We start from the raw sequence: 27,157 nt of genomic DNA, 5'->3' as shown, positions 1-27,157 counted from the left end.
TTCTGGCAGCGTCTCTGTTTTTTTGTTGTGACAGTTCGAGTTAAAAGCGGAGGGGAAGCAAAATTTAGGTTATTTTTCAACAAGTGCTTGACTTGCAGTAACCTCGTGCAAAGGGTTGTCTGTCTTTATTTCATGCATGTTATGTTAGCTCTCTGCACTGTAGTAGCCGTGTGATGATGGTATGGACTGATTTCTCTGTCCAAAAGTCCAATTTAATATTTTCAAAGGGGTCCCTTGACCTCTGACCTCAAGATATGTGAATGAAAATGGGTTCTATGGGTACCCACGAGTCTCCCCTTTACAGACATGCCCACTTTATGATAATCACATGCAGTTTGGGGCAAGTCATAGTCAAGTCAGCACACTGACACACTGACAGCTGTTGTTGCCTGTTGGGCTGCAGTTTGCCATGTTATGATTTGAACATATTTTGTTTATGCTAAATGCAGTACCTGTGAGGGTTTCTGGACAATATCTGTCATTGTTTTGTGTTGTTAATGGATTTCCAATAATAAATATATACATACATTTGCATAAAGCAGCATATTTGTGCACTCCCATGTTGATAAGAGAATTAGATAACGTTTTATGTTATGTTTTCTTCCTTGGTATGAACTGTATTGTAACTGTCACCCCTTCCTTCTGCCGTCTCTGCCCCCTCAGAGTGGCGTTGTTGAAGAAGAGCGGCGAGGACGACTGGAGGAACCGGATCAATAGGAAGCAGGACGCGATGAAGGTCGCCGTGAGCGAACAGCAGGCTCAGCTCTGGGAGGTGGAGCAGAGCTTCAAGAAGAAGGTAAACGCTTGACCTGCACACTCACTGCTGACCCAACACATCAGCAGACGTCTGTGGCTCTTATGTCTGTCATGTTTTTCATGACTCTATGCTCCATTCATGTCATGTTTTAAATGATAGTTAAGTGTCCTGTTTGAACTACATATCAGGAGCATCCAAATTCCAATCATGGCACCAATCAAACACATGATCACTTCCAGGGAACTGCTTCTAACGGTCACTCCAGCACTCTACTGTCTGCCCAATGCAGCACTAATACAGAGGCAGTGACATCCCGCTGAGGCTCCAGTGATTTGATTTGATTCTTGCATTACGTCAGCAAGCATTTCCTGTATCCGCCTCTGAAGTCAGGCTGTTTATTACACAGAGTTTACAGCAGGAGATGTTTCTGATCTTCTTCTGCTGACACTCTACAGTCATAGGAAGATCAGAAGGATGACAGCCGTTAAACGATCAGAATAGAAACCAGCAATGGTAACGATAATGGATATCTCTAAACAGAGAGGTCGTGTCTTGTCCATGTCTGCGTCTTTTCATCTCTTTGTCTCTTTCCCGTCTCTTTCTGTCTCACACGCAGCTGTTGCATGTTCTTGTGCTCGGACTGTATCGAGAGTTGATCTGCTTTTGTTTCAGCCATGGTGGTAGAATATAATAGACACTGTTGCATCTGGATCAGTCGCACATTATTTAATGGTGCGTGCTGTTTTCATTCCATGGATATGGAAGTGTATGGCTGGCAATATTAAAATGAAAGCATTTGATTAAATTAAAGTAGTATTAGTATATAGTAGTATTTTTCATTTTGTGCATGCATGATGCATGACGATAACGCTGTGTGTGAAGATCCTTGTAATAAGCGTTAATAATAAGGCCCTTATAAGTCCTTATAATATGCTTATTAACATTATTATGTGTTAATAACACTATCTAAGTCCTTGTAAGATGGACTACACTAAAGCATCTTTGTCATTGGAGTTTCATTTTAATTTTGATAGTAGTTATGTATTTCAACCATAATAATTAAAATCTGATTTGGATTTTAAAATGTGACTTTTGTCATACATTATTCGTGCACAAGTGGAATATGAAATCTCAATTAGATCAAATGATTTCATTTTAATATTTGCAGCAGCGGACTTCCATACACAGCAGTTTAATTTGTCTCTAGTATATATTGTATATTTGTTACAGTCGTTGTGATCAGAGATTATCAAGATTAGAGTACATTTAGCTCAATTTGAAAGCTAATTTTGCCTAAATTACACATACGGAGTCTATTTTTACTCAGAGAAAAGTAAATTACTTTGTGTGCACTTTTCAAAAACAACAGTCAGCGACAGTAAAGACTAACTGTCCAGTGTAATGTAGCCTCTGCATGTCGTCTCTTCAACCTTTCTCTCCACTAAACTGCATGTTACATGTAACCTTTCATTCTCCTGTTTGCCTTTGTCTCTGTTTGCATGTCCTTTTAACTTTTTAAAAAAAATAAACCTCATTTCATCCTCTGCATGTTGAGTGTGTTTCTGTGTTGGTTTGTTTTTGAAGGGAGGGTTAGGGCGGGGACGGCAGCACGCACCTCTCTGTTTAGACATATTCAAACTGCTACCGTCCACACCGACGGCTGTTTTTGTTTCCAGCTGCTTATCAGGGTTTGTTCAGCTCGGCTCAACAGCTCTGCCTGCTGCATATACACTCATTTTAGGTATTTCAGTTCATTTAAGGTCAGGAAGAGTTTTGCTTTTTGATGCTCTGACGCTGCTGTGAATGATCTGATACCGCCTTCTCTGAATGTTTGCTACAAAAGCATGATGCTTTAATCACATCAGGGCAAAAACATTTTAAATCAATTTGCAAGGGATCGCTGAGTAGAGGTCAAGAGGAAGGACAGGGGATGTTGTTCATCTTGTTTTCATGGACACAATCAGTCAATTTCCTATTTTAGATCAAAGAAGAGCAACACTAAAGATCACACAAAGACTTCCATTGTTCCAACCAAGGCTGTTTTCCGAAACTTCATACTATACTAGTAGTACGTACTGATTTGGCCAAAATGTAGTATGCAGTATGCAAAAAAAAAAACTAAATCTACAGTATGCCAAAAACACCCAGATGTCGTAATGATTTGGAAAAAATCTACAGTATGCATCAGACCAGTCTACCTCGCCTACTGTATCCCACAATGCAAAGCACTAGAATGGTCCAGGCTATGGTCACAACAACAGCAGCCAAAAACGGCTTGTTTTTTTTTTTTACATTTTTCGTAGCTACTCCATCACTAAATTCACTTCTGAAAATGTGTGAGTCGAGGAATCAACTGTGTAGATGTTGAATATTGACAATTTTACAATATTAGATGGCAAATCGAACATTTGCTCCAGCGTTTTCGGAGTTTAGAAGCTCAAAAAAAACTCCCATGACGGCTATCTAGCGCCTGCAGGGTTTTCTACCTCGCAAGCCGGGCGGTCACGCTCACAGACCGCTATGAGCTGGCTTGAGCTCTCTAGAAACCGGTCTGTAGACAAGAGGCTTTTATTTCCTTGTTGACGGATGGTTTGCTTAAATATCACAACACAAATGTCTATTATAAAATTAATGGGAACCTGTGGTTATCTGCATTTTTGGAGTTGAAAACAAAAAAAGTTGTATTTTTCTATAATAATGCGATAGTGGTACGAGTTCGTTTTTTTTATCCTTTACAGCTTCAGTAGGCAACAAGTTTTTGGCATCATTGGGCACAAATTCCATAATAACCTTTCAGCATATTGTAATTCAAGTGTTCTGAGAGAAAACTAGACTTCTGCACCTCCTCATGGCTCTGTTTTCAGACTTTAAAAAATCGAGCCTGTGACGGGAGACTTTGACCAATCACAGGTCATTTCAGAGAGAGAGCGTTCCTATTGGCTGTGCTCCGGCTAGCGGGCGGTGCTTGGTATTTCCTCAACTGATCTCAACATGGCTGCCGGGTCACAAACTTTCTCATTTTACAGCTAAACCGTGCACTACAAGATGATTCTGAGAACATCTGAGGAGAGAAATAGGCATTACAGTAACAGAATATTGATTCATATTTGATCAGCGCTGCCTAGTTTGACCGTTTGATCGGAGTTTGCGAGTGATTGACTCGTGGCTTTCATCAGCTGGATGACAGACTCCAGATCAGCTCTGATTGGTTGTTTTTATCCGGTCTGTGGTCTCACCTACGGCTGCTTGTCCGTAGGACGACGAAGAACTGATGATGATCGATGAGTTCGCTGTGTCCGACCAGCTATGGGTAAGGCCAGCGTGCAAGACCCAAATCACACACTGCGGTGGTATTTATCAAGTGCATTCAAATTGGATTGGATCTAAGTTTTACATCCTTGTTAACTGCATCTCCTGGCTGCTAACACAACCCTCTTGATAAATACATCCTGAGTGTAACACACATTCATCTGTGTATGTGTGTGTACATGTGGTGGTATTGGTAGTGGTACTCGGTGATGGTGTTTCCTTTTACAGTCATGGTGAAGGTGTTGTACTTATGGTGTGTGCTTCTCTAATTCATCCCACCTCTGCTCGTTGGTTTTCAGAATTAAGACTGTGTCAAGGGTTTCTCTCACACACTCTGGACGTGTTTTCTATGTGTCTGTATGTTTAAAGTTTTAAGTGTATTTGTCTCTAATCATCATATTTTTTGCGAGAGATATTTATTGGTAATGTGAGGTAACAGTAACCAACCAACTAACCAACTGTATGATACTGTAGTGAAACAACAGACAAAGTTAGCGACTGTAGCTGGTGATCATATTGGAGCATTTAGCTGCTTAAGAACCAAATACAGTATTTCCCTCAGGAGTTTGTTGAGCCCAAAACAGAATAAAAGCGATGAATATTGGACCAGAAACACTACTCCAAATAGTTTCTAATGTTTCATTTGCATCTGCTGAATATGTAAATAAGTACAGTAATTGCCGGCTTGTCCAACATAACAACTTTATAAATCGATAATATGCCAATTTTGTGTTTACAGCTTGTTGCGCTGTCCCCAGTTGGCCAAAATGAATTTGATAAATTCTAGTTTAGTAAAAGGAATTTTGTGTTCTCCACCCAAATAACACACCTGGCACGATAAAGAAGGCTTTAAAACAGCATATGGACTATAATGAAACCATTATGAAGGGCATTAAAGTTTAGATTAAATGTAACTGAGCGGTGAAATGAATGAAGTATGATTTTTTATCTCTTGAAGGATTCACTGATTTAATATTGCACTGCCATAAATTAGAGGGACTTATGGGAAATGAAAAGAACAGAGGCGGAGGTATCCTGACTTTTAGTCCCTCCAAAAACACTGGATCCTACACTTCTCCTCTTTCTAACTCTACACCCCCTGTTTGTTACACAGGCTTTCTGTTGTAAATTTGTAGTCTCATATAGCTCAAGCTGAGATAACCCTGATGTCATCACTATGACATCATCAGGGGTTATTAGCCATTAGACAATAGTTCTCACAGCATCGACCCCGACTAGCAAACTGAGTGGCCCTTTAAATACTATTTCCTCTTCCCATGGCTATGTCTCTATAGGAGCCGGTCTTTGCCTGTACTTTCTCTCCTCCTCCTGAGCCTCCTTTCCTATCTCCTTCCCCTGATGAGTCATTCAGCCAGGTAGGAAGCGGCATCAGCTCTTGCTGCATGAGTTGCTTGCCCTTTGCTTGCTTCCCCACCTACTTAACCAAATCCCATTTAACATGCATTATCTTCCCTGTACAGAGAGTGAAGCTTCCCAAAATGCTCTTCAGCCATACCTGTGTTGGTTATTTGGCCCTGCATTGTTTCACATCACAAAACCATTTCACTCCGCCCAAAGCTGTCAAGTCTTTCTGCTCCCTCAGCTGCACATTAGTACACATTCTGTTCAGTAGTGCCCTGCAGTTCTTCACAGCCGCCCTGCTCCTTTTTTATGCCACTAAAATATCCCCGTCCTGTTTTGAAGTCATGCATGGCAGCCCCCCTGTAGCGTCCAATGCATATGCAGAGCATTTTCTATCTTTTTCATCCTCATTTCTAAAGCCTCATCCTTTCTTACCTTCCTCATCCTCATTCATCCCTCTGGTTGTGAAGACCATCAGATCTCCCAGACCCGTGCAGGTGGATGAGAGACACCCCTGGAGACGGAAGGTGACCCTGTCAATATCGTATACAGTGCTCTCGCAAATCCCCCTCAACTCCCCCTCCCCCCTCAGTTGGCAGCCTTTACATACGCATACAGTCAAATCCAAATTTGCACCCAATGAGTTATGTTATAATTAGGGCTGTCAAAAAATTTAAATATTTAATCGCAATTAATCACATGATTGTCCATATTTCATTGCGATTAATCGCAAATTAATAATTTTTTATCTGATCAAATTGTACCTTTTTGTCATGTATTTAATACTCCTATCAACATGGGAGTGGTCAAATATGCTTGCTTTATGCAAATATATATATACATATTTATTATTGGAAATCAATGAACAACACAAAACAATGACAAATATTGTCCAGAAACCCTCACAGGTACTGCATTTAGCATAAAAAATATGCTCAAATCATAACATGGCAAACTGCAGCTCAACAGGCAACAACAGCTGTCAGTGTTTCAGTGTGCTGACTTGACTATGACTTGACCCAAACTGCATGTGATTATCATAAAGTGGGCATGTCTGTAAAGGGGAGACTCGTGGGTACCCATAGAACCCATTTACATTCACATATCTTGAGGTCAGAGGTCAAGGGACCCCTTTGAAAATGTCATTTTTTTCCTCGCCAAAATTTAGCCTAAGTTTGGAGCATTATTTAGCCTCCTTTTCCGACATGGTTGGTACCAATGGATCCCTTAGGTTTTATAGTTTCATATGATACCAGCATTTTGACTTCCCGCTAAAACATAAAGATTGCATTAATGCGATAAAGAAACCGTTAAAACTAATTTGTGTTAACGCGTCATTATCGCGATAACGTTGACAGCCCTAGTTATAATTAGTCACTAAAGGACTGCTTTTGTTCTGTCTTCACTTTAACTAACATTTCTTTCATTCTTTTTACTTCATGAATGTCAGTAAAACATTGCTCAAGTCATCCAGCAGAGAAAAGAAAGAATATCAGTCATAAACAGCTTGTTTTCAGTGTGAGCAGGGATTAATGGGCTTCCTGTGTATTAATTAACCCCTGTGTGGTGTCCTTGATTTGCTTGGCTACTTTGTTTGTGAACGTGGCCTGCTGTTAAAGGAAAATTCCACATTTAAACACTTTATCACAAACAGCCAGTGGCAATGTAAGATGGTTCCATTGTGTTGTTGGGTGCTGTGGTGTAGCGTGACAACATACTTCCAAAGAAAGAATTTATTTTTGTACTCCTTCCTGTCCAAGTCCAAGTGCAGCAGTCATTACAGGAAAATTCTAACAAAAAGGACTGTTGTGGATCCAGTTTGATAATTGACTGATCCTAAGTCCCGCCCCCCTTAGTTACTGTTGCTAGGTCGCACAAGCTTGACAAAAAGAAACATACTTTAGGGCGACACGAAGCAGAGATAATATAAACACAGGAACAAAATACGACAAAATCATGCAGGTTCACCAGAAACTCAGAACTTTAGCGGGGCCTACGGCAGCGACAAGCTCTGCGCCCGGCAGCAGCCGCTCGTCCTCCGGCCAGGAGCTTCACCTCGCTGCTCCGCCAGTCCATACTGGGAGCCAACGCCGACACCACGCTGCTGGAGGCACATGACGTATTACTGGGCCTGCTAGAGGGAAAGGAGGCACTGGAGAACCAGAACCAGGACTCTGTGGGACAGACTGTCAGACCCCGCTGCTGTAAAATGAGAGGTTTTCTAAAGGGACCCTGGTGCTCAGAAACACGACCGCTTTTGTCCACAGGGACCGCCAAAATCAACACAGAATGAAAGTTCCTCATAGTAACTGAGACTATAAACAATGTGATGTGTCTGTGAAGATTGTAATGTTACCTTTGTACAGACGCAGCATATCTAAGTAAAACCCAACAGGAAAGTTGACCGAGGTTCTGCCGGGTTCCAGGCTCGCTCGACTGTTATTGAAGCACAGAGCGAAAAGGGGGCGGGACTTAGGAAGGGTCAATTATGTCACCTACTCACACAAATGGTTCCTGGAATTCATCGAACATCGCAAACTGCAGATATATCCCAGCGTAGTACCCCCGACGTGGATTATTCCTTTAACTTTCAGTCCATCGGGCGTATTCATTGTAACTGACTCTCTCCTCCTGTCTCTCTTTCTCTCAGAGGATAGCCGAGGCTGAGATGGAGTGCCAGAGCATCGACGCTCAAATGTCCATCCAGGAGAGGAAACAGCTAATAGTGGCCCAAGAGGAGGCCTGGAAGACGAAGGGCCACGGAGCCGCCAACGACTCCACCCAGTTCACTGTGGCTGCACGCATGGTGAAGAAAGGTCAGAGGGGGAAACCGAACACACACTTCACACGTCTCTAAAGTCCTCTTTCTTCATCGCTCACAAGCAAATGAACACATGCTGAATTACACTCAAGTCCGTAGTTCCGTCTCTGCTCTCTGCCCTGAACCCTCCAAAGCCCCCGTCTCATTTAGCAGCTGGGGGGGGGGGAAATGACTCTCCTCCAGACACAACCAGGTCAGAGTGGCTGCTGACGGGACTCTGCTCAGGCAGAAAATGACTTCATGGTCGGAGTTGTTCCCTATTAGCTTCAGGCTCAGCCAGAGGGGGCGGCTGATGGGAGGTTTAATTTGTGTTTCGGGGGAGTTAGTCGGTGGGTTTGGCCAGAAGATGCATAGCAAAGATTAGCATCAGAAATTATAGTGTTGTTAGCACTAGTTCCAGTGATTTGTTTATTACATTTTAGCTGCATGATTGCAACATAAGAGGACCTTTACTACTACTGCTGCATATCATTCCTCACTGGTGCAGCATATGACAGTCGTTAAAACATAAACAACGATTTCCTGTTGCAGTGAATGTGAATGAGCTGGCAGGAAGTAAACATGGAGCCAAGCTGTTACCTAGCTATGTTATTCTGTTGTAAAAACAAAACAAACATGGTAACACTTGTTAATCAACCTGCTGTATTTCTTTATTCTTTCACCTCTACTCAGTTTTGACAAATTGTGATTCAAAGAATCCAAAAAATTTGCAAATGTAAAGACCAGAGAAACAAACTAAAAACTAGCAAGCCAACTTCAGTCCAAAAATATCATGATGAATATTAAAGCAAACATATCTAGTTAATCAGATTTTGAAAAGCATCCCTTCATTATGAAATACTTTCTGTATTAGAAGACAGAATGTCCGGCTGGAGAAATAGCTGATGATGAGGAAATAGGAAAAGCAGTTTTTCAAATATAAACTCATAAAACAACAATCCACAGTTAGTGAGATCTATTAGATATTAGTTATAGTACTAACTCAGTTAGACCTGTCAGTCACGTGCCCCTCACCTTGCAGGTCGTAGCGGTCCGTCGAGACAGTACAGGGGTCCTTCCCACCTCTGTTCAACTAATCAAAGTGTCTTCAAGTATCTCTAATAACAATAAATGACCTGTTCTGTGGTGTACATTGAACCAATGTTTTCTGGTAACGTCACAAGGGGAAAAAAAATAATATCTGATGCTTGTCGGGTCATTTGGCTGGCCTGTCTGTGTTCATACAACAGGGTTGGCCTCCCCGACAGCTCTCCAGTCTCCAGCGTCCTCAAAACCCAAGAACAGCAGCCTGGCCATCTCCAAACCACAGGAAGGTACGTTTCTTTTTATCCCGCTGTGTCTACGTTTTACCTTTACTGTTACCTATTCTGTCACACCGCCATCATGTTGAGCCGTTCAGTTCATTTAGCCGGATTAATGAAGGCTGCCGCTGCTCCAATCTGATTAAGACTTAATGACATCCTCAACTGACACCAGACACAGTTTCCTAAACCAATCCTGCGTACAGTTAACTAACTGAAATGTTGTCGTGAACATAAATGGATTCCTGTGTAATATGATTACAGATTCTGAGCTGACAGCTGGTTCCACTGTTTCTAAATATACAGTTGATTCTGGGTCACATCTCATTTGAACACAGAGTAACTGATTGTCTTTGCTTCTCTTTCACAAGACGTGGAGGAGATGTCTGATATCGAAGGTGTTTTCCTTTTTCTTTTTCTTTTTTGGTGTTGCACTGAATGCAATATTCATCATCATCATTCATCATCACCAAAACCACAAATCTCATCAACGCTAATGTGGCTGATGTTGCTGTGAGACTTCTATTAGGACACCAAAGCCTGATAGAATATAAACCATGGGACAATGTTACCATCAGTGTGCATGAGTCTGACGTGCAGAAGGATTCATATTTAGTTGTTAAAATGCTTGTGATTGACATTAATATGTTGAGATGACGTCATTGTGACAACTGCTCATGCTCGGTTATTGTTCCAAATCAGCATCAGTGGTGGCGAGTGTGACTGTGAACAACAGAAGCTCAGATTTCCTGCCTGCTCAGAGACACAGTAGGACCTGTGCTAAAATCAGAGTTGATTTATGGCTCTAACAGCTGTGTGTGTGTGTGTGTGTGTGTGTGTGTGTGTGTGTGTGTGTGTGTGTGTGTGTGTGTGTGTGTGTGTGTGTGTGTGTGTGTGTGTGTGTGTGGTGTGTGTGTGTGTGTGTGTGTGTGTGTGTGTGTGTGTGTGTGTGTGGTGTGTGTGTGTGTGTGTGTGTGTGTGTGTGTGTGTGTGTGTGTGTGTGTGTGTGTGTGTGTGTGTGTGTGTGTGTGTGTGTGTGTGTGTGTGTGTGTGTGTGTGTGTGTGCAGAGATCAAAGCCGTACCAGATCTGAACCTGGAGTCGGACTTGAAGCTGGATAAACTGGAGTCATTCCTCGGCAAGCTCAACAGTAAAGGTCAGTCCTGTTTTCGGCACGCTGTCCACAAGTCCATCATGCTTCTGCTTAGTGCCGTACTCCGTCACGTTGTTCACACCGTGAGAAAATATTCCCACGTTAACAACCATACGATCAATTATAGATTAAATCTCCTGATGTATATCAGATGTGTAATCCAGACCAAACTTAACGAATTAGATGCAGTATTCTCCGCCTAGTTCGCTGTAATCCATTTGAGATGAGAGACATCTATTGGTGTTGCATTTTTCCAGGAAGCCTCAGGCTTTTTTCTTATTTTCTAGTAATAGACACGATCCCAACGTCCGCGCTCACAGACTCACAGACTTTTAGGCGTGTTACCGCAAAGTCTGAGTGCTTCAACAGCAAAATAGGGTTAAAATTCCATCAGTGATGCAGCCTGTGAGCAACAAACATCTTTGTGGCTAAATATGCTTACCATATACTGCAGTATGATCACAACATCCCTGTTTTGATTCCTGCCGAAGACGTTTGTAGCACGTCATCCCCCCTCTAAGTTCCTGTCACATCTCTACTGTCCAAATATACAGAAAGAAATAGAAAAATGAAAAAATAAATAAATAAATGAATATATATATATATATATATATATATATATATATATATATATATACATGTGGTGTAAATTTAAATTTTACTTGCAAGGTGCATCTTTATCTGAACTTAACTGAAAGTAAAACTTAAATTTATCATTTAGAGAGGCTACAAATTAAGACAAAATAAGTCATAAATAAGACTTTTACTAGATTTATGTGAAAGTTTTCTTCACAAATCAAAGTTACAATTTAAATTTGACATTTATCCATAAATAAATAATGAATAAATAATCACATGTTCAGCACAGGCACAGGCTTTGGCAAATTGTCTGCAGTAGTAACTTCTTGTCTCTCCTCAGTGTGCGGACTGCCAGAAGCAACCATCACAGTTACACAGAAGAAGGTAAAGGAAGTGATGACCCTCGAAGATGAAACTTTCTCCAAGTTCTACCGCCAAGTGGAGGAGTTCCCCGCCAACACCAACAAGGTGGAGATAGACGACGACTTCGACGCCATCTTCGGTCCCCAGGAGCCAAAGTAAGCTCTCGCTGCCAGAGGTTTCAATTTGAACTGACATCATTGTGAGACTCTAGTTTTTCCTCTGTTGACCACTCCCCTTCACCTCTGACCTCTCCCACAGGCTGACCTCGGAGATGGTGCGGCACAGGCGAGCGGTGCGCCCGACGCGTAACGTCCAGGCGTCCAGGAACCCTCTGAAAATGCTGGCCGCCAGGGAGGACATCAGGCACGAGTACACGGAGCAGAGGCTCAACATCGGCCTGCTGGAGAGCAAGAGGATGAAGGCGGAGAAGAGTGAGTGAGGATGCGATGAGGAGCTGGAGACCAAAACACTCAGGGATACAACATGTGACAGGCTCCAAAATGACTTCTAAATTTGCACAATAAAACTCTCAATATAATTCTCGATGTTGCAATATTAAAACCTAGAATGTTTTCAAGAGAAATGGCCCGTCACATGGGAGTTTCATATTTTAAATAAAAGTGCAGTACATGTAGGTGGTGGGAGATATATCCAATATACTCGCTGTATTGTTGCTTGTTCTACGTGGGATGTAGAAAATGACCATATCGCCAACATCGAGTATAAATATTAATTGTAATTTTTTTTAAGCTGCCGGCATGAGACTCGCTTTGGCGTCTTGCTTCTCCTGCAGCTCTCTCCCTCTCACAGACACTCTCCTGGGTGATTGTGTGTGGCGTATGAGCATGGATGTGCATATGGGGAGTGTGTTTTTTTGGTATCTGGAGGGAAGCAGAGAACAGGGAAACAGCCTGGAGAGAGCAGAAGAAGTGAAACGCCAAAGCGAGTTTATTCGTGTTTAGGCCTTAGAAAAGGTGACGGAAGATGCCAGCCTCCACTTCAAAAAAGACGTTACCGCTTAGTAGCATCACCTGAGAAGATTTACAATGCGTGCAATTGGTCTGTGAGTTTAATGGGCCGCTAAACCAGTGCCATACAAGCCTCTAGGAAGAGCGCCGGCCGTTGATGCCTTTTTTTTCGTAGTGGCCAAACGGTGGAATTACAACTTCCTTGACTTGCCCTTATTTAAATCATCAGGTCCTAAAAGTTGTAAGATGCACTAATAGCCGAATCCAGAGTTATTTCCCTTCCTCACGTGTGTGAATGATCCCCAGACCGAGGCTGGAGCGAGGGCTGGGAGGCGGAGTTAGCAAGCCGCGACAACAGCTGTGACCGAGCCATGTGACCGAGCGGATGCTACTGCGCCTGCTCCGTTGGCCCAATGGATCAAGGCCTATTGAAGGAGGCTGGGACGAGGGCGGACATGGGTCTTGGGGTATAACACATAACTGAAATTGCGGTAATGCGTTACGATTGGCTCAATTTCGGTGAGTGCAGACCAGACTTTACTGCGCGTGTGTTGTACCCCGAAGATATGACGCGTTGATGATGCGTGACCCAGCCTCCTTCAATAGGCCTTGTAATGGATGCGGAAGATCCGGTTACTTGTCCTCTCGGAAGTCAATGCGCCGGTTAAAATCGAAATCTGTCAAATTGAATAATTTTCAATAATTTATCAGAGGTCCGATAGATATCGTATATTGCGATACAGCCTTAAAATATCGAGATATTATTTATAAGGCATGTCACCCAGCCATAAGTACATTGTCGGTAATCTTGTTTCCACCTTGTTCGTGTGCTGAGTTGTGAAAAGTCACTGGACATGTGAAAATGCATGAGCTTTTATAGATGTGTCCTCTGCAGAACGACAAAACATCTTCATCTTCATAATCCCCCAAGTGCAGTAAATGTCTGCTTTTTTTGTCTTAATAATAGTGTTTCATCCAACAATCTGCTGCAAAATAAGACGGAGCAGAGCATCCATCTCAATCTCAGATACAAAATTAAGCGTCACTGATATGATGCAGTCTATAAATGGTCTCTCCATGCTGAGAATGAGCCCACCCGAGCTACTTTGGGACTCATACTGACCTATATCTGGGGTTGGAGTCAGTTTCCCGTCATTGTGCGGAGCGGTCCTCAAAAGCTGGACGTGGTCTGCAGCCTGTTTTCAGAGTGACGTGAGATAACCCACAAAGTCAATGTCATGTTGCTCCTATAGCTTCCTCCTTCACCTCCTGTGACAGCAATAAAACCACTTCAACTGTCTCCTGCAGTGTTCTATATTTGTTGCAGTCATATCATAGAGGCCGACCTCTCGAAAGGTCACTTAGTCTCTAGCTGTGGTCTCGTTTGTGTTATAAGAGCTAAATGTAATTATTGAATGTTGTGTCTGTGCCTCTCTGTGCTCTGTTGTGTTCCCTGCAGTGAGTAAGAACTCTGGTTTCTCTGACGTGGCTCTGGCCGGTCTGGCCAGCAAGGAGAACTTCAGCAGCGTCAACCTGCGCAGCGTCAACATCTCCGAGCAGATGACCAACAACAGTGCCGTGCCGTACAAGAAGCTCATGCTGTTACAGGTCAAAGGTCAGTTGAGTGAACAGGCACCCATGGACCCACAACAGGGTCTTTTTTCTTCATCCTATTTTTAGTTTACCGCACCATAATTCCAGTAGGGGCTGACGTTTAGCAGGTATATTACCATGTTGACTAGCTAGCGATTATCAATAAACACAAAGTACAACTGAGGCTGATGGGAAATGTCCTTTGTTTTGAAGGTTTTTGGTCATAAACCAAAGTTGAAATTTGACCTGATGATGGCGCTAAATGAAAAGTGACATCTAGTGCCAGAATGCACCCTACTCAACTTTTGGATGCCACCAGTTAGGAACCAAAGGGACTCTAATGTGGGAACTAATAAAGATTTGTCCTGAGGGGGCACACAGGCCATCATGTCGTACTTAAAAATATCTCTGTCTTCTGTTGAAAGCACAACCCTTACAAAAGTCAAATTGAGGTCCAGCGTCCTCGAATGGACAGACTTGAGGATGCAACGTGTTTACTACACAAACAAGACAGCCAAGCAGGAAGAGATCCAAAACATCTGTCTACATTTTCCTGATCTTTTTTGTTTGTTTTCATGTATGGGTTCCAGTGAGGCAGCATCTTTACCAGCTGTTGCATTCGGTTGTTTAAGAGCGTGGAAAAAACAAATGGCTACTGTTTTTACAATAAGCTTTTTGGAGGATGCTGCTTCAAGAGTGTCCTCTCCAGAGGATATCTAAAATAGGAGACGAGAGTCGGTCTATTTCGGTGTCTTTGCGGCTCCGCCACGCGTCTGTTGGTGACAGCTGTGTCTCTAAATCATTCTCCCCAGGTCACCTCACACTATCGTGGGCTGATCCTCTCCTCAAAACCTCCCACTGTCTGTAATCCAGAGCAAATCCAGCACACCGGGGGGGTACCGCTTTGTTAGGAGGTTAGCTGTCCCAACCTGACAGTGTTGAGGGTGGTGCTTTAGAATAGCTTCTGCTTGGATCACCTGAAGAGCCAATGGGGTCGTTTGAGTCACTGTGGCCCCTAAAAGTTTGTATTTAGGCAAATTTATGATTTAATGCAGATTGCAAACTGTCCTGACTACATGAATTAGTTGGAAAGAGATGTTTTTAAAGGGGACCTATTATGTTTATTTTCAGGTGCATACTTGTATATGAGGTTTCTACCAGAACATGTTTTCATGATTAATGTTCAAAAAAACGCTTTATTTTTCTCATACCGGCTGTGCTGCAGCACCTCTTTTCACCCTCTGTCTGAAACGCTCTGTTTGAGCCCAGTCTGCTCTGATTGGTCAGCTGGCCCACTCTGTTGTGATTGGTCAACCGAACCAAACTCTTCGGACTCCAATCCAGCGCCACTCTAACTAGTTTTGTTTGAGGGCGTGCCGAACTAGCCGCTAGGCAGGTTTTATGCAAATGTGTTACTTGGTGACATCACCACGTTACAGAAGGAAAGGCGGGAAATGGCGGAGGCCATGGAAGTAAATTTTTCGGTGCATAATAAGTTAATATATTGTAATTTTAGTTGTATAATGTTTTTCTTCGTAATTTTTAAAATATGTCTGAGGTAAATGTTGATATTCCCAACAGCCTCATCCTTTTCCTCTGTCATTATACCTTTGCATTTACTGTATTATGTTACCCACTTGCTAGCTTGCTAAATTGTTAGCCTCTGTGGCTTCTAGTCGCTGACGGTAACGTTAATATTGCCGTTGCTTAGCTGCGGTGTTCTCACGACTTAGCGACTTGAACGCCAAACATATCGTGTACACGACTTCCCATGTTGAGCTTCATTTGAAGGCAGCATAACTTTTCAGACCTTTTACATGCCCAAAAAAAATTATATATAACACACTAAAGGAAAGGGAAAAAAAGCATAATAGGTCCCCTTTAATACGAAGAGGTGGGTACTTGACAAGGCAGATACATGTACATACATGTACAGGGTCAAACGGTGATGGCTGGCACATCCTTACCCCAACACCCCCCCAGTACGATAATCCAGGCATGCTGACAGCGATAATCAGAGCTGCCACTGATAAGCCACCTGTCTGGGTGTTGTTTTTTTGTCCTGCCTGTGTAACTCCAGGCCGACGGCACGTCCAGACCAGGCTGGTGGAGCCCAGAGCGTCCTCCCTGAACAGCGGCGATTGTTTCCTGCTCATCACGCCACACCACTGCTTCATCTGGACCGGAGAGTTCGCCAACGTCATCGAGAAAAACAAGGCGAGTCTGGCTTTTGAGCGCTGCAAAAAAACAACAACTAGAAAAGCTAGTTTGGATAGACTTTAGAAGTTTCAGTCAACACAGGTGGAGTAAGGGTGGTGCAGACTTCACGTGCAGGATGTAAACACAGCCCTGGGAGGAAGCAGCGGTGGCACAGCACAGGAAGAAGTGTGTGTGTGTGTGTGTCTGGGGGTTGTTGCAGGAAGCAGACACAAAACAAGGCTATTGTTCAAAGGCCTAGACTGGTGACCTGTGATTGGCTGAACAAAGCGCTGACCTCAATTGGACCAGAGGGAAAGCTCTGAGCTATGGCCCTCATTATTTATGAGGGGTTGTTTCAGTTTAGGTCATTAAAGTTTACAGACTCTTCTTCCTGAGTAATGAACTTGAACTTTCTTTCCCTTAAAATGACAGTTTATTAAAAAGCACAGAATCCCTCCCTGTGTTTTTGGAGTTAACAGAACTCGTCAGCATAATGTAATACAAGTTTTTCTCTGTCATTTTTTCCAGGCTTCAGAGTTAGCAAACTTCATCCAGAGAAAGAGAGATCTAGGCTGCCGGGCTAACTACGTCCAGGTCATCGAGGAGGGCGGCGGCGCTCACAGCCATGCCGCCAAGGATTTCTGGAAGATTGTGGGAGGGCAGTCGACTTATCAGTGTAAGGATCTGGCATAATAAAGCCGACCTCGAGGAAAACATTCGGCGAAGTGATAAAATGCAAGCCTGATGGCGTTTGTGTTTCTTTCTTGCAGCTGCAGGGACACCGGATGAAGACGAGCTGTACGAGGGTGCCATTGTGGAGACCAACTGTATTTACCGCCTGATGGATGACAAACTAGTCCCAGATGATGATTTTTGGGCCAAGGTGCCCCGTTGTTCCCTGCTCGACCCCAAGGAGGTCAGATAATCTGACTGGAGTCAATTTATCTTGAATATGTTGAGGTGTAAATCAGCTAGGGATTTAAAGCCATTTTGTGTAGGATTTAAATATTTGTACTTTGGCGCCACCCAATGGAAACTGTGGGCAACAGCAAGGCCTGCTGGTATTGTTGGATTGGGGGGGAAAAAACCTCTCTGTCTGTGTTTCTGTGCAGGTTTTGGTGTTTGACTTTGGCAGCGAGATGTACATATGGCACGGAAAGGAAGTGACGCTGGCACAGAGGAAGGTAGCCTTCCAGCTGGCCAAGCACCTGTGGAACGGCACCTTCGACTACACGAACTGTGACATCAACCCGCTCGACCCGGGAGAGTGCAACCCGCTCATACCCAAGTACGAAAACATGTTCTGCGTCATTATAGAACAGTGTGTGTGTGTGTGTGTGTACAGGAGATTTTACAAACTTTAAAGGGATAGTTTGGATGTTTTGAAGTAGTGTTGAGGTACTGATCCATAGTCAGTGTATTACCTACAATAGATGGCGGTTGGCACGCCCCCAGTTAGGAGAAACAGACAGGAGTACCAGCACGGGAACAAAGCAATGTACTGCTGTGGACGGGGGCAGCAGTAAAACAGATTTTAAACACCTAAAAGAACCAGTATCAGTTTAAGTGTACGCTATATTTAGATTATTTTCACCTTGCCATCAGACAGCTCTTTCCGACGGGGAACTGAAGGCGTTATCTGTGCTCTCTTCAAAGCCACCAGACTCCATTGACAAAAATAGTAATTTTACCTTGCAGAGCACATGAGTTGCTGGTCAACCGCTGCCTCTATCGGTTTGTTTGTTTGTTATTGTGTGACTTTGCTGTTTTAAAGGGTTAGTTCGGATTCACCAAAGTCACACAATAACACAAACAAACTAACCGATCAAGGCATCGGTAGACCAGCAACTCCTGTGTGCTGCGATTTAAAATTACTATTTTTGTCAATGGAGTCTGGTGGCTTTGAAGAGAGCATAGATAACGGCTTCAGTGCGAAAGGGCTGTCTGACGGCGAGGTAAAGTAGTGAAAATATTCTAATCTATGTACACTTTTTTTAGATGTCTAAAATCCCCCATCCGCAGCAGCAGTAGCCTGCATTGCTAGTAAGCTGGTAAACCACCAAAAACAATGTTATTAGTCTGAATGTTGAATGAGTTTCAATCTCGCTTGATGGTCTAAATGCTCTTAATATTTGTCATTCACGAGCAAATGCCACAGATCACTGCTACTACTACAACAGTGTAATGAGAATATTTGATTGAAGCATTGGTATTGTGTCATTGACGGACTTTATCGTCTTCACTTGCAGGAAAGGTCAGGGTCGACCTGACTGGGCGGTGTTCGGCAGGCTGACTCAGCACAATGAAACCACCCTGTTCAAAGAGAAGTTCCTGGACTGGAGCGACTCCAGAAAATCACCAAGTCCCACAAGAACCAACGACCACATCGCCGATCAAAAGGTATCGAAAAGTACTTCAGCGTCGTAAAAGTCTTCTTACTATAATCACTGCGGCACAGAGGATAATGTTCGGTATCAAATGCACATCTTCACCCCAGGACCAGTCCACCTCTGATCAGCCCCACGCGTACGACACCTCGCTGATGCTGCCCCTGTACGAGGCGCCCGTCTGCACCAAACTGGACGGGTTCAACGTGGGGCGGGGCTACGGCCTGGTGGAGGCGGAGGAGTGGCGGAGCTACGAGATCAGCACGCTGGCGGTGGAGGTGTGGCACATCCTGGAGTTCGACTACAGCCGCCTGCCGCGCCAGAGCATCGGGCAGTTTCACGAGGGCGACACATACGTGATGAAGTGGAAGTACATGGTCAGCGCTGCAGGTCGGTATCAACTGTTTTCACACATGCACTGTCACTTATATATATATATATATATATAATATTATAGAGTACGGTCTAGACCTGCTCTATATGAAAAGCCTCTTGAGATAACTTCTGTTATGATTTGACGCTATATAAAAATAAATTGAATTGAACTTATACACTCACCTGAGGATCTTGAGTTCCATCTCGATAGTCAATACATTTATTGATAACTTAATTTAAGTGCTTAATGTTCTTGATACTAGTGCTCTGCCACTCTGTTTCAGGATAGCGACACAATAAAGTTCTGAGAAAAATATCATGTTCAGACCGAATACGCTATTGTAGCCCCTTTTTCGACTGCAGGAACTTCCCCCCGGAACTAAGAGCCTTTTGAGGAACTCATTGCGTTTCGACTGCAGGGAGGGCCCAGGGTCTAAATTAAGTTCCGAGGACATTTTCCAGGGCCTTTCTACCCTCATAAAAAGTTTTTTATGTTTGCCTCCTCCTCAAAAGCCACAACACTAGATGATTCTTACAGTATGTAGGTTACTGTATATCTAGGCCATTCCAACTGCACGTCAACACTTCTGACTCACTTTGAATACACACATCTTTGATTTAGACACTAGTGTTCTCTATTTGCAGACAACAGGTTATTACACGGCTGTGGTGAATACTCGATTCTGATTGGTCAATCACGGCAGTCTGTAATTTCTGTATAGCAGACCGTTGCTATGGGCGCAGCTCTGATGTCGGACTCTTGCGGACTGTTTTTGTGTCAAAATATTGATTTCTTCAGTAAGTAGCCGTGTAATAAGCGGGATAATGTACAGCCAGCGGGTCATTGTTGTGAAAGAATCCCCTTCAGGGCGATGCTGCACCCCGACGCTGAACAATGACCAACTCGCTGTACATTATCCCTTACATAAACCTATTAAGGTGTCAAATTTATCCAGTTTAAATTAGATTATCCATCACTTCCTTATAAGATCATGTTCCATCATTACTTACAGTACAAACAAAAGATAACAATCTCTCTTCATCAGTCGGGAGGAGACAGAAGCCGGAGCAGCAGAAGACGGCGGGGGCCGGCAAGGAGAAGTGCTGCTACTTCTTCTGGCAGGGCCGCAACTCCACCGTCAGCGAGAAAGGAACGTCGGCGCTGATGACGGTGGAGCTGGACGAGGAGCGGGGAGCACAGGTACACCAAAGAGTGTGTGTGTGTGTGTGTGTATAAGCTAGAAAGAGAGAACGATAGATAGGTCTGTTTTCTTTGTCTTTTCTTGTCTTAGCTTTACTCCTCTCCTGTTGGATTTCATCTCCCCTCCAGGTTCAGGTGCAGCAGGGTAAGGAGCCTCCGTGCTTCCTGCAGTGTTTCAAAGGAGGGATGGTCGTCCACTCAGGGAAGAGAGAAGAGGAGGAGGAAAACTCCCAGAGTAAGCCCACGTTACTCCTTTAAGATCAGCCATCAGTCATCACGACAAACACACACAGTTTGCTCTCTGCTGCTGTTCCGTCATTTCCTGTACAGGCTCAATAAGACAATAGTGTGTTTAAAGGTCCTGTTTCTAAATAAATAAGACTCACAATGGATTCTTAGACATTGCATTAACAGCAATGATTAATTCTAAAGCAGTCGTAAATTCATCATCTGCCCATATTGAGTGACTCATACACATGAGAACTGTGTTGTGGCTTAGGGAAGAATTGGATTGTAAGAATACTCTGTACGAACTCCTCAAATAACTGAGCCCTTGTTCTTCAGGCAAGTTACACCTGAGCAAAGATGTTCTCTTCTTTTACTTTCTCCATGCACTCTAAACACAAGGTACATTATATCGTATGTTAGCAAGTTACGTAACATTACTGTCATGTCTTTCTTTTGGCTGGAAATGTGTTTTAACGTGCACTAATCTGCCGTTAGGGAAAAACATGAATGCTTTTAACCCTATTATTTAGACCACGGGATTGTGCAGTGGTTTCCAACCACAGGGGGGTGCAGCAGCATTTGTCTGCTCTGAGGTTCTCAAAATTAGATTTGCACATGTATAAATAAAATCATAATAGCACACTTACTGGATAATTTAAACAAAAGTCGTTATATAAAACTATTTTAAAAGATATCATTTTTTGCTACGAAACCACGTTCACTGTATTTCTGCACAGTTGCGGATAAAGATCAGGCTAATATTATTAGTGTTAGACCATTTGTAGAATTAGATTCTAGTGGTGGTTGCAGAGGATTGTTTCCGCCTTGTGTGATCCAAACATTTCCAATATCTCCTTTCCTTATTAACTTATAATAATAAGCATTGTAAAGTCCAAAAGTTAAAATTTATTGGAGAAAAATTTGATGTAATTATTTCCAATATTCACAACATGTTTTTATCTGACCAAATATCCATATTTGTTGGCATTTAGCTGACGAGTTCTACTCATTAAATTAAGTTAGTAAGTCATTTTTAATACACTGAAACACCAAATTCAGGGTATTGTTCGAGGATTCAAGGTTGCGGGGGGCTCAGTTTTTCTTGGACATACAAATAGGGGGGGCTTCGAGGAATATAGATTGGGAACCACTGGGGTAGTGGGACACTTCATCCTCTGGTGGATGAAATGACAACATACACTTACAAAAGTGATCCTGACAACAACAACAACAACAACAACAACAACAACAAAAAATCAGCTGGCAAAACTTGTTTCAACCTGTTCCACAGATGGAAAAAATAAAATGTAAGAAACTAAGAGAGATGATCCTGCAAAACCTTTTTTCACCTGTTCTTGAGTCATAAACACAGGAGAGAAAACAATTTAGATCAGACTAAGAATTATTAATCACCAGAATTAGTTTTTCTCACTTGCCTCTCAGGGATCCGTAGAGAAATCCCCTAAAATGTAAAAAAACAAAACTTTTTTACTCGTGTCCGTCTCTCTCACCTCTTGCTCTGCCCCTGTCCCCCCCCCCCCTCAGATGACTGGCGTCTGTACTGTGTGCGGGGGGAGGCGGAGGTGGAGGGCCACCTGCTGGAGGTGGCCTGTCACTGCAGCAGCCTGCGCTCCAGGGTCTCCATGGTGCTGCTGCGCATCAGCCAGGCGCTCATCTACCTGTGGCACGGCTGCAAGTCTCAGGCACACACGCGGGAGGTGGCGCGCACCGCCGCCAACAAACTCAAAGAACTGTGAGTGGAAAAATTGATCGGACCGTTCCATTTGACTTCTGCCAACAAATAACCAATTGATCATCTCACAAATGTATTGAGGTATCTGATTTGTTCTCATGCTGCCGTTATCAGTCAGTGTGACACGTTTTGTCCTCGTGCAGTTGTCCTCTGGAAACAGGCCTCCACAGCAGCAGCAAGGTGAACATCCAGGAATTTGACGAGGGAGCCGAGCCCACGGGATTCTGGGAACCTCTCGGGAGGAGGGACAGGAAAGCGTACGACTGCATGCTGCAAGGTGGGGGGAACCAGAGGCCAATTCTTCACATGTTTTTCTTTATTGTGAACAGCTGCCGATGGTGAAGTTAACCTTTTGTTGACCTTTGACCCTCAGACCCTGGCAGGTTTAACTTCTCACCACGTCTGTACCAGTTGAGCAGCAGCTCAGGGGAGTTTGCAGCTGTGGAGTATCTGTACCCGGCCAGAGACCCCAAGGAGGTCAACTCCATGCCGTTCCTACAGGAGGACCTTTACACAGCTTCCCAGCCAGGTACAGTACGCTAACGCATTAAGGCCTTTACACACTGGAGGCTTTTTTTTCCTGCGATTAATTCACACATCAATGTATTTTTTCTGAACTGTTGTTTTTTTATTAGTATTTTCACACAGAAGGTGAATATTACGCAGCGAAAAAGCAACTTACAAAGCAACACGCAAACTATCAGCCTGAAATGGTCCTCACTTTGAAAGCTGTCATCTTGTTGTCTCTCTCTGCTGTTCAGGCCTGTTCCTGGTGGACAACCACCACGAGGTGTATCTGTGGCAGGGCTGGTGGCCTCAAGACAGCGAAAGCACCGGCTCAGCCCGAATCCGCTGGGACTCAGACAGGAAGTGTGCCATGGAGACTGTGCTGCAGTACTGTCGAGGTATTCAGCTTCATTCTATTATTAGACACATATTTACCTACGACGGCTTATAAGGGCCATTGTAGGTAGAAAAGTTAAAAAAATTACGAAGCCCGGGAAGGGTGGTATTATTCAGAGAAAAAAAAATATTTTTTACGAAATTAAGTCGCAACTTTAAGAGAAAAAAACTTGAACATTCTCTGAGATTATAAAGTCATAAATTTGCAAGAATAAAACTCAGAAATTCTCTAAGATTAACGTCACAAACTTAAAGGAAAAAAACTTTTCGTCAAGGAAACACATTGTGTCACGTTGCAAGGTTGGATCAACCTCATCACACCATCCCCTTTGAACACTGAGGTAACTTGAAGACTGAGACTTTAATCTCAGAGAATATGCAAGTTTTTTCTCGGTATATTAACCCTCCCGTCCCCCGGCTACATGATTCATTTCTTTTTTTTACCAACCATGGCTGTATTACGCCGCCTTATTTACCTCTCTCTGTTACTGTTCAACATTTTAGCTACATCTTTCATTAGTTGATGTTCGGTTGAGAACGTCCTCAGACATCAGTGCTAGCCACACTGTTGAATAGAAAATGATAAATGTCAACTACAGTGCTTTAAAACCGCCGATCTGTTATTGTTTTGTTTTCCACAGAAAAGAACGAAAAGAAGCCTCCCAAAGCGTATCTGATCCACGCCGGTCTGGAGCCGCTCACCTTCACCAACATGTTCCCCAGCTGGGAGCACAGAGAGGACATCGCTGAGATCACTGAGAGGGTGTGTGGATCGGATCCTATTATCTGATTACTCCCAGCTACATCATCTGATAGGAACCAGTGTTGCTCACAGTGTCTGCCTGTAGCCATTAGTGTACTTTTTCTTTATACTTTTTTTTCATGAATACAGGTCAGTCCAGGTGTAAGCCATTATCCCCTCATTGATTTCCTAATGAAATTTGTTGTCCACTCTCCACACTATCCAACTCTGGGTGCTTTTTGCATTGAAAAATAATATATTTAGTGTGTGTGTGTGTGTGTGTGTGTGTGTGTGTTGTCAGGAGGCTGAGGTGTGTAACCAGATCATTCTAGTGGAGGACGTGTTGGCCAGGCTGTGTAAGACCACGTACCCTCTGGCAGATCTCCTGGCCCGGCCGCTGCCCGAGGGCGTTGACCCTCTTCGGCTAGAGGTCTACCTGTCTGATGAGGACTTTGAGGTAAGAACTGCAGTCTACAGATGGTCTCTGATGTCACTTTAAAGGCGCTGCATCTTTTATTTAGATAGTAACTATTATGATTGTCAATATATGAGTAAAAGAGAAAACATTTAGCCTGAGACGGCGTGTTAAGGCCAATTTAGGTAATAAAAAGTATTTTTTACAGAGCTTGGGGAGGTGGACTTCCAAGATTAAATCCATAAATTTCCAAGAAAAAAACTTGAATATTCTCTGAGATTATAAAGTCATAAATTTACAGGGGAAAAAAACAAAAATTGTTTATATTTAAAAGACATCGCTTCACTTTGCAAGGTTGGATCAACCTCATCACACCACAGACACCGACATTTGCCGTGGATGACCTAATCAAATTATATTTTGAAATCAGATTTAGCAATAATGAAATACTTTTAGCCCAGAATCATCACATTATCATTAGCATCCACACTTTGAAGAGACATTGCCTTTAATTGGCGTCTGTGGTGTGATGAGGTTGATCCAACCTTGCAAAGTGAAGCGATGTGGTTCCTGAACAAACAAAAATTGATGTTGCTCTGTGTTTGCTGGATGTGTAAATAAGCAAGCAATAAGTTTGCGAACACATTAGCCATATAAACATATATGCCCATGTCATATCTGTGGTTTTACAACTTTTTGGGCGCTACAAGTGCCGAAAACATGCACAGAAGAATATAGAATAAGACAGGCCTAATCCTTTAACTTGAACTCTATACAACGTATATTATTTTGACTCAAATAGGAGGAAAATTCCTGTTTATAAATACTGTAAGGTTATAGGAATATTACATATCATTTTTTGGGGAATATGTTATGTTTTTCCTGACTTTTCTACGGCTATATTTATCATTCAGCTTTTGCAGATTTCCCTTTATGGTCATCGCTCTCTTCCTCTTTCTTTTCACAATCTTTCATCATGTTCTGCCATCTTCTCTCCGTCTTCTTGTCTTTTTGTAAACTTGTCTACTTCATTCATTCCACCCTCCAGGGTGTAGGGGCTGATGGGAAGGTGAGTCATTGGACTTGAGCATGGATGGCCTGGACTAGTGCTTTCTCTCTCTCGCTCTCTCGCTCTCTCTCTTCCTCATCATTCTCTGACAAAAAAACTGCTCTCATTTGTTTATTAGCATGCTGTTCACTCACAATCTGCGAGCTGGTGTGGTTACGCAGTACTGAATCCTGGAGCTCTCTGACTATATTTTACCGGAGATGTGAATTGAAGAATGACGTTCTTAATCTTACCGACGCATGAGTGTGTTTACTCATTCCTCACCATGCAAGTTTGCAGGATGTGTCGGTTTGAAATGTGAACAATCTGTATGGTAAACTTTGTCGTGACTGCTGCTTCATGCTGATTGTGTGTGTGGCTGCTCCCACAGAAGGGCCTGGAGATGACCAGAAGGGAGTACGGAGGTCTGCCTGGCTGGAAGCAAGTGAACGTGAAGAAAGCCAAAGGACTTTTCTAAACAGAAAAGCTGACCTGGGAGACACCAGGATGTTGTTTTAGTCTCCTCTTCTGTTCACGTCTGGACACAAAAGAGGCTCAGGAGCTGCCACTCCTGAGGTAACCCTGTAAACAGACGAACGGACGAAGGGGAGGAAGGAAAGAAAGCGCTGAAGAGGTGATCAATGAACGAGAGGTGTGTGTCGGCTCCTTCCATTTGTTGTCTCGATATTTTGGTTGTATAAAGTAGGAAAACAGATGTAGGCGGATGCACTTCTGAGCGATTGTGTTACAGCTCTTCTTTAAAGTCTGACGTCCAGGTCCAAGAACGTTATTGAATATAATGTATGTACATATGTAGCAGAACAGCCCAGTGCCCTTACGTTGTCAGCCATGCAGCCATCTGTTAGTGGGGAGCAGGCCCGCCAGCCCGTTCAGCACACTCCACATCAGACTCCCTGCTACTCCTCTATGTATGTTTTGTGCATTACAAATAATTTATATTTATCAAAATCCATATAGTAAATTTTTATCGTGAATATTCACCGAGCTAAAAAAAAAAGACTGAATAAATAGTGTAATTAATGTGGAGGAGGTTTGTGTCATATGTTGATAAAATACTGGATATTACAGGATTCTCTCTCTCGCTGTACAGTTCACCATTTTGCCATTTACAAATGATGCAGCTTTCGTCTAGTGTCATTATTGTTTGTGATAGAAGAGAGGATACAGGCTATAAAGTGATGATGAAATGTATTTGATTTTTAAATCCCACAGTGTATAGTGCCTTGCTTTTGTGTACAGTTTCTATACAGATCCTAGTCTGCATTTTGAAGACTTTTTGTGATATAAATAAATATTAGAAAAAATAAACTCTGAAAGATGGAAAGTTGGAAAGTGAATCTTGTTTTGTGTTTTCTCTTAACATGATAACGCTTTAATGCAAATTAATTTTAATGCAACTAATTTCTTGATCTTTTGGAAGTTGCAGCGGGCTCAGTTTTAAAGCTAGAGTGAAGATACTGGCATCATATGAAACTAGAAAACCAAAGGAATCCATCGGTACCAACCATGTCGTACTTGTTTGTCGCAAAGGAGGCTAAATAACGCTCCAAACATGCACTAAATTTTAGCGAGGAAAAACTGGCCATTTTCAAAGGGGTCCCTTGACCTCTTACCTCAAGTCAAGTGAATGAAAATGGGTTCCATTGGTACTCACGAGTCTCCCCTTTACAGACATGCCCA

The 27,157-nt window shown here is 43.0% G+C and overlaps 1 protein-coding gene across 24 annotated transcripts in view; it reads left to right on the top strand.

The window, feature by feature from the left end:
• The window catches only part of svila (supervillin a), a 100,862-nt gene extending 74,057 nt beyond the window's left edge, over positions 1 to 26,805 (top strand). For 12 of the 24 annotated variants that reach the window (XM_037756907.1, XM_037756906.1, XM_037756892.1 and 9 more), the window contains 27 exons: positions 664 to 796; positions 4,014 to 4,067; positions 5,362 to 5,442; positions 5,899 to 5,955; positions 8,079 to 8,244; positions 9,479 to 9,562; positions 9,922 to 9,948; positions 10,619 to 10,705; positions 11,622 to 11,799; positions 11,903 to 12,075; positions 14,072 to 14,227; positions 16,286 to 16,422; positions 16,933 to 17,080; positions 17,175 to 17,320; positions 17,517 to 17,692; positions 18,654 to 18,804; positions 18,902 to 19,181; positions 20,213 to 20,367; positions 20,497 to 20,602; positions 22,141 to 22,348; positions 22,492 to 22,625; positions 22,722 to 22,877; positions 23,110 to 23,253; positions 23,893 to 24,014; positions 24,295 to 24,450; positions 25,457 to 25,477; positions 25,848 to 26,805. In XM_037756907.1, the coding sequence (XP_037612835.1) occupies positions 664 to 796; positions 4,014 to 4,067; positions 5,362 to 5,442; positions 5,899 to 5,955; positions 8,079 to 8,244; positions 9,479 to 9,562; positions 9,922 to 9,948; positions 10,619 to 10,705; positions 11,622 to 11,799; positions 11,903 to 12,075; positions 14,072 to 14,227; positions 16,286 to 16,422; positions 16,933 to 17,080; positions 17,175 to 17,320; positions 17,517 to 17,692; positions 18,654 to 18,804; positions 18,902 to 19,181; positions 20,213 to 20,367; positions 20,497 to 20,602; positions 22,141 to 22,348; positions 22,492 to 22,625; positions 22,722 to 22,877; positions 23,110 to 23,253; positions 23,893 to 24,014; positions 24,295 to 24,450; positions 25,457 to 25,477; positions 25,848 to 25,934 (3,523 nt within the window). In that variant the 3' untranslated portion in view covers positions 25,935 to 26,805. The remainder of the gene's footprint in view (positions 1 to 663; positions 797 to 4,013; positions 4,068 to 5,361; positions 5,443 to 5,898; positions 5,956 to 8,078; positions 8,245 to 9,478; positions 9,563 to 9,921; positions 9,949 to 10,618; positions 10,706 to 11,621; positions 11,800 to 11,902; positions 12,076 to 14,071; positions 14,228 to 16,285; positions 16,423 to 16,932; positions 17,081 to 17,174; positions 17,321 to 17,516; positions 17,693 to 18,653; positions 18,805 to 18,901; positions 19,182 to 20,212; positions 20,368 to 20,496; positions 20,603 to 22,140; positions 22,349 to 22,491; positions 22,626 to 22,721; positions 22,878 to 23,109; positions 23,254 to 23,892; positions 24,015 to 24,294; positions 24,451 to 25,456; positions 25,478 to 25,847) is intronic. The other 12 variants (XM_037756910.1, XM_037756890.1, XM_037756911.1 and 9 more) reach the window with 10 other exon arrangements.
• Positions 26,806 to 27,157: the final 352 nt, after the last annotated feature.

This window comes from Sebastes umbrosus, chromosome 21 (assembly GCF_015220745.1).
Source record: "Sebastes umbrosus isolate fSebUmb1 chromosome 21, fSebUmb1.pri, whole genome shotgun sequence".
In the NCBI taxonomy this organism is placed as follows: domain Eukaryota; kingdom Metazoa; phylum Chordata; class Actinopteri; order Perciformes; family Sebastidae; genus Sebastes; species Sebastes umbrosus.
Note: the sequence above shows the minus strand (reverse complement) of the source record. Positions and strands in the feature narration are given on the sequence as shown.